The 7,400-nt window shown below is 38.1% G+C and overlaps 1 protein-coding gene across 1 annotated transcript; it reads right to left on the reverse strand.

Moving 5' to 3' along the window:
• Positions 1 to 532: 532 nt before the first annotated feature.
• LOC103300951 (olfactory receptor 7A17-like) lies at positions 533 to 1,507 on the reverse strand. Its single transcript, XM_054718321.1, has one exon. The coding sequence runs from the start codon at positions 1,499 to 1,501 to the stop codon at positions 533 to 535; it is 969 nt and encodes a 322-aa protein (XP_054574296.1). The 5' UTR covers positions 1,502 to 1,507.
• Between the last annotated feature and the right edge of the window lie 5,893 nt (positions 1,508 to 7,400).

A 7,400-nucleotide genomic window follows, 5' to 3' on the forward strand; every position in this document is an offset into this window, starting at 1 on the left:
AACTCAATGACCTCTTATAACACACACTGTATATTAAAGTCTACATTTTCAGAAAGAGCAGTAATGGGGAAGTGATATATGAAATAATGAAGTACAATGATGGTTAAATGGTGCTATTATATTTTCTTTTCCTATGAAATGATATAAATGGCTTTAGTTACCAAGTGCACTTTATTTCCTTAGGAGTAGTACAACCCATATTTTTTTCTTTTAATATAATGAAAGAAACATTACTCCGTATGATAGATTTCTTTTCAAAAGAAATTATTCTTAAGAAATTCATGTAGTCTCAGAGATAAATCAGAATTTCTAAATATTTCATCCAAAGTTGGTAATCAATTTGGGAGGGAAGAAAAATGACAAAGGGAAAGCTGTTAGATATCACAAAGTCAAGAAATTAATAAAGTGATTGAATTAAATTCTGCAGAAATCATAGAAACAGAAACTCCAGGAATAAACAGAGAGTAAACTGCACTTCCACAACCTGATCAAAGAATCAAAACATCTGGCTCTGAGATTTTGAGTCCAGCTATCATGTGCATTTCTTCAGCTCTAGAACAATTGGTCCTTTTATAGCTACCATCCCACGAAATCTTTTCAGAGCCCTCTTTATGTCTTTGTTCCTGAGACTGTAGATGAAGGGGTTCAACATGGGTGTGACCACGGTGTACATCACTGAGGCTGTAGCACTTGAGTATGAGCTATGAGTAACAGCAGAGCTGAGATACACTCCTAGGCTTGTACCATAAAACAAGGAGACAACCAAGAGGTGAGATACGCAGGTAGAAAATGCCTTATACTTCCCCTGAGCTGATGGGATGCCCCATATGGAGGACACTATCTTAGAGTAAGAGTAAAGGATACCAACAAAGGGACCACCACCCAGGAGCCCAGCTCCAAAATACATCACCATGTTATTAAGAAAGGTGTCAGAACAGGCAAGTAGGACCATCTGTTTGATTTCACAAAAAAAGTGGGGGATTTCCAGGTCTGGACAGAAAGATAGTCCCAACACCACTAAGCATTGTAACAGGGAATGCAATACACTCATAATCCAGGACACCAGAAGCAGCAGTCCACAGAGCCGGGGGTTCATGATGACCATGTAGTGCAGAGGGTGACAGATGGCCACAAACCGGTCATAGGCCATCACAGTCAGGAGGAAGTTGTCCAGTCCCCCAAATAACATGAAAAAATACATCTGGGTGATGCAGCCTTCATAGGTGATGACTCTGCTCTGTGTCTGGATGTTCCACAGCATCTTTGGGATGGTGGTGGAGGTGAAACAGATGTCTACCAAGGACAGGTTGGAGAGGAAGAAGTACATGGGTGTGTGGAGGTGGGAGTCTGAGCTGACGGCCAGGATGATGAGCAGGTTTCCCAACACAGTGATCAGGTACATGGAGAGGAAAAGCCCAAATATGAGGGGCTGCAGTTCTGGTTTCTCTGATAATCCCAGAAGAAGAAATTCTGAAAATCCTGTGAGGTTCCCTAGTTCCATGTGGTGGAGGTAACTACCAGGATATAGGAAAAGTAACATGACTAATTTCCCACAAACAAGCGTTAGTAACCGAGTATAAACACTACCATCTGTATTGTAGAATCAAGGAATTAATTTCTGTATTTGGTGTATGGTCTGGTCTCCTTTAGGAAATCCCTAATGCTCTTTCTCATTAAACTTTTCCATGTGAAGGCACATGAAGAATTCTTGTGTCTTACTCAATTTTTTCAGAAAGAAAAATAATTTTCAAAAAGCAAGGGATTAGCTGCAGAGGTCAGCAAGTTAACTATAGTTAATAATACTGTATTGTGTATTTGAGAGTGTCTAGAGGGTAAATTTTAAGTGACTTTATCACAAGAAGAAAATATTGTAAGTATGGTGGTGACAGATATTCACTAGACTTACTGTGCAGGTCATATTGCAATATATACAAATACAGGATTATTATACACCTGAAACTAATATAATATTTTATGTCAATTATACTTCATATAAAAGTTTTTAAAGTAATGGAGAGGACAGTATAGGACTGACTGACTGATTGGGTCACACAAAATTTATAAACTTTATACATTCTTTATAAACACATATACATAAAAACTAAATGAAAAACAGTCAGTTTGTATAAAAAAACTCCAATTCCTTGTTAGAAAGAATCCAATAAAAAATCAAATAAGAGAATATAGGCAATAATATTGTGATAAGTCTGCACAATGACAGATGAATACAAGACTAGGTGTGGAGATCACATTGTATTATATATAAATGTTGAATTACTGTAGTGTACACCTAAAACTAATATAATATTGTATACAAACTATACTTAAACAAAAATGGAATAAAATACTTTGATATAACTATCCAAAAGCAAAGAACTTTCATGTGTATAACATAGTGCAAGTTTATTAGATGCCAACTATACTTTAATTTAAAATAAATAAATTAATAAGCATGTAAAGGAAAAAGCTTACATAGACAAATTTTAATAGAGACTCCAAATAATTTACAAACCGACAAATTTCATTACTCAGTTTCACAGGTAATGAAATAACTGCAAAGTGAATCTCATTACCTTACTCATTTTCACCTACCAAATAAAATTTTGAAATGTGAATAGCCAAGGTGAGAGAACACACTGTGAAATGTATGTCTCATGCACTGTGATTGCAAAGGTGTATTTGCAGCCTTCCTGGGTCTGGAGTTTTCTCTCCCATATGGAAACAGTCTAATATGCCCTATCATAAAATTTAAAAAATGCCCTCACATCACTGAATATTCCTCCACAGTTAATAACCTACTTGTCTATTCCTTTTAATAAAGTCATTGAAAGGGATAGACAAATTGTTCTACTTCTACTGGAAGGACTTTACACCTCCAATGCCCTTTCTTTTTTTTTTTTTTTAAACAGTGATGGCTGTTTTTTTTTTTTTAAATATATCTTTATTGATTTCAGAGAGGAAGGGAGAGGGAGATAGAAACATCAATGATGAGGGAGAGTCATTGATTGGCTGCCTCCTACATGCATCCCACTGGTGATCAAGCCTGTAATCCCAGCATGTGCCCTTGACCAAAATCAAATCTGGGACTGTTCAGTCCGTAGGCCGCTCTATCTGCTGAGCAAAATGCCATTTTTAAATTTGCCTTCCGTTAGTAGCATTTAGATATCAACATTGGAACTTACATTTCTCAGTGCAGTGTTCACTTTTATTTGAGCATCATGAATAACACATGACTGCATTAGTAAAGCCAGCCAACAATCACAATGATCACTGGTACCTGGGCTAAGTTCTAATAGGTACTAAGGTGACTTCAGGTACAAATTCTTGGTTTCCAATCTCTCTGATCCTCTCCTGCCATGTCTGTTGGGCTCTGGGACTCACCTGCATGGGAACTCTGAGAGGAAGGGTTCCCTGTGGAGGTCCAAATTCTTGCTTGGATGGCAAGACAAGACAACAAGGCATCAAGCAATGGTTTCCCAGACAGATTTAGGACTTCAAAAGCAACCACCACGTTCCTTCCAACCAAAGGTTGCACATGCTGAGGGTCTGCAGTACAGTTGCGATTTATGTGCTCTGTGTCTGTTCATTAGGCACTCTTACTTCTTGTTACTCTTCTTTTTTTAAAAAAAAATATACTTTATTGAGTTTTTACAGAGAGGAAGAGAGAGGGATAGAGAGTTAGAAACATCGATGAGAGAGAAACATCGATCAGCTGCCTCCTGCACACCCCCTACTGGGGATGTGCCTGCAAAGAAGGTACATGCCCTTGACCGGAATCAAACCTGGGACCCTTGAGTCCACAGGCCGACGCTCTATCCACTGAGCCAAACCGGTTTTGGCTACTTCTTGTTACTCTTACCTCTAAGCATAGGATTCCCCTGGGGGACACTGGTCTGGACAGAATGGAAACTCTTCCTGCTGATTCTCTGTTCCCAGGAGACTATGTAATAAGCCAGGTGAGTGCAGCTGTGATTAGTCCTTCATTAAATGCCCTGCTTCCTGACATCTACATCTTCCAGCACCTCATCTCAACTCTCAGTCAAAATTTCTAGATAAATGGACCTCGAGGGTATTATGCTCAGTGAAAGACAAATACCATGTAATTTCACATATATGTTGAATCCAAAGAACAAAAAAACAAAATTGAAACACACTCACAGACATAGGGAGAGGACTGGTTGTTGCCAGATAAGAAGGTGTTTGGGAGAGTAGGAGAAGGAGAAGAAGGGATTAAGAAGTAAAATCGGTAGTTACAAAATAGTCATAGGTTGTATAGTACAGCTAAGAGAATATAGTCAATAATATGGTAATGACTATTTATGTGGCCAGTTGGATACTGAAAATATCAGGGTAACACTTTGTAAAGTATATGATAGTGTACGCACTATGTTGTGTTCCTGCAACTAAAAAAAAAATATTGGAAGTTAACAGTATTTGAAACAAGTCTAATACTGAGAAATTTGTCTGACTGGTCTTTTGGTCTTCAAAGCATAGATTTATGGTGGGAACACAACCCCTGATATCTCTAGAAAATAACTATTTCCTTAAGAAATATGAGATATTTGTACCTTTTGTATAAAACCTTGGGCCCTATACCACTTGGATTCATGATGGTTTAGCCAAAGCAATTAGAAATTTGATAGTTATAGCACAAGTTAAGACCTGCCAGTTAGTCCCTCACTATAAAATGTTTATGAAATATGAGATACATTTAGGTTTTATGCACTGTAACCCAGCTAGCACATTATTATAATTAGAAAATGTATGTTTTACAAACATGCATTTTTGAGGTAGCCCATCTATAAACTACCTTCTTCAATACAGAAATAGGATCCAGAGGGATTTAATGTTGTGCTCCAAGGTATAAATCATGAAAGGGATGGAGTTTTGATTAGAATTAGTCAGGACACCTCCAGTTCTGAAATTCTGCGGCAGTGGTTCTCAAACAGAGATGACTTTACTCCTGGGGTACTGTAATATCTGAGGGAGCCTGGTAAACTCTTACAGTGCACAGGACAGCACCCAGCATGATTAGTTATCCAGTTCCTAATGTCACCAGTGAAAAGGTGAGAACACCTATTCTAGACCAGCCCTTCTCCATTTCATTTGGCATACAAATCACCAAAGACTGTTGTTTAAATCCAAATCCTGACTGATCAATTTGATTCTCTACAGTGGATCCAGAGACTGCATTTCTGACAAACGCCCAGATGATGTTGATGCTGCAGGTCCTCCTGGTCTGTGGACCACACTTTGAGTAGGTGGGCTGTGGCTCTGTGTCGGAGTCTGGTGTAGGTAATTTTAGGCCTTCTCCACCAGGAGTCATCTGTGGATGTAATTTTGAAAGACAAGTTTTTCTCTCACTCTAAAGGAGAGAATAAATTCTGTGTATGATTCTTTTATATTAGGGATTCGGGATGACATCAAATAATTTATACCTAGGAAAAGGCTTTGTAGTTGGCAGAATAAGGGCCTCAAAAGATGTCAACATCCTAATTCAGAGAACTTTGGAAGATGTTAGCTCACAGAGCAGGGTAACTGAGATAGGTGAAATAAAATTATTACCTAAGGAGATAGCTCAGATTAGCCAGGTTGGACTATTGTCATCACAAGGGTCCTCTAAATGTGGAAGAGAGTAGAAGAACTGGAGTCAGAGAGACATTAGAAGAGGCTATGTTGCTGGTATTGAAGATGGAGGAAGGGTCATTGGCCAAGGAATGCAGGTGGCCTCTAGAGTCTGGAATAGGAAATGGGACTATGAAATGAGTTGGAAAGGGATTTCATTCTCCCTTGCATCACCCAGAAAAATGCAAGGCCTGCAGTCATTTTTTATCGAAGCTCTTTAAGTCCCATGTCAGGCTTTTAACCTCTAAAACTTTACGATAGTAAGTTATTCGTTTTTGGCCACTGGTGTTGTAATCTGTTACAATAGCAATGAGAAACTGATACAGACATTTATGCCATAAGATATTATACCAGGGAACTGAGTTTAAGCCTCGCAAATCATTTAGCTAGCTTCCATTGACCAAAGGTATTTTGTGTTGAAATTCCACATTAAAGAAAAAAAAGTTAGAGCTAATTTAGAGCTATTTGACACCATAGATGGTACAAAGAATTTCCTATCATGCAAATGTAAATGTGGTTCTGAACTTTGAGGCATTAAGATACAGAATTAATTTATCATGATAAGGTCATACATTTGACTTTAAATCTTTTTTTCAAAATTTTGACATTTCACTCATACAACCTAACAAAAGGGAGATAAACAATCCAATCAAAAAATGGGCAAAGGACCTAAATAGACACTTTTCAAAAGAGGACATACAGAAGGCCAAGAGACATATAAAAACATGCTCAAAGTCACTAATCATCTGAGAGTTGCAAATTAAAACAACAAGGTATCATCTCACACCTGTCAGAATGGCTATCATCAACAAATCAACAAACAACAAATGCTGAAGAGGATGAAAAGAAAAAGAAACCCTCATGCACTGCTGTTGGGAATGCAGACTGGTGCCAGCATTGTGGAAAATAGTATGACATTTCCTCAAAAAATTAAAAATGGAACTCCCATTTGACCCAATAATCCTACTTCTAGGGAAATATCCCAAGAATCAGAAACACAAAGCAGAAAGGATATATGCACCCCTATGTTCATAGCAGCACAATTTATAATAGCTAATATTTGGAAATAGCCTAAGTGCCCATCAGCAGATGAGTGGATTAAAAACCTGTGGTATATCTATATAATGGAATACTATGCTTCTATAAAAAAGAAGGAACTCTTACCATTTGCAACAACATAGATGGACATGGAGAGCATTATGCTAAGTGAAATAAGCCAGTCAGAGAAAGAGAAATATCACACGATCTCACTCATTTGTGCAATATAATGAACAACATAAACTGATGAACAAAAATAAAGCCAGAGGGGGAAATATAATATTTTTGAATATAATAGAAGTAATCCTGTTAATTTGCATATTTTTAATATTTCCTACAACTTTTGTAATATAACTCAGGAAGATGCACAATAAGTTTTAACTGCATTATGTTACTGTTAAAAATGTAATTCATCTGGCTTCACTTTTCTTCTTTCTGTAGTTAATGTGGAATAATAAACCTTAACTTCAACCCAACATGGTAAAGGTGATTAGGCCTGCCCTCCCCCATCCCCGCCCTCACTCGCACCTGTCTTGGCTGCCTTGGGGCTGCCTGCTCGCCAGCTCCGCCCCTGGCCGCAGCAGGTCGGAGCCTGCCAGTTGGGGGCAGCTCCTGCATTGAGCATCTGCTCCTTGTTGGTCAGTGCATGTCATAGGAACCAGGCGTTCTGCCGTTTGGTCAATTTGCATATTAGGGTTTTATATAGATAGATTCTTTATCCCAATCTAGGCAATTAT

This window comes from Eptesicus fuscus, chromosome 6 (assembly GCF_027574615.1).
Source record: "Eptesicus fuscus isolate TK198812 chromosome 6, DD_ASM_mEF_20220401, whole genome shotgun sequence".
In the NCBI taxonomy this organism is placed as follows: domain Eukaryota; kingdom Metazoa; phylum Chordata; class Mammalia; order Chiroptera; family Vespertilionidae; genus Eptesicus; species Eptesicus fuscus.

Bases quoted from the DNA above. Each gene is read 5' to 3' on its own strand.
- LOC103300951 (XM_054718321.1), bottom strand. From the start codon at position 1,501: ATGGAACTAGGGAACCTCACAGGATTTTCAGAATTTCTTCTTCTGGGA.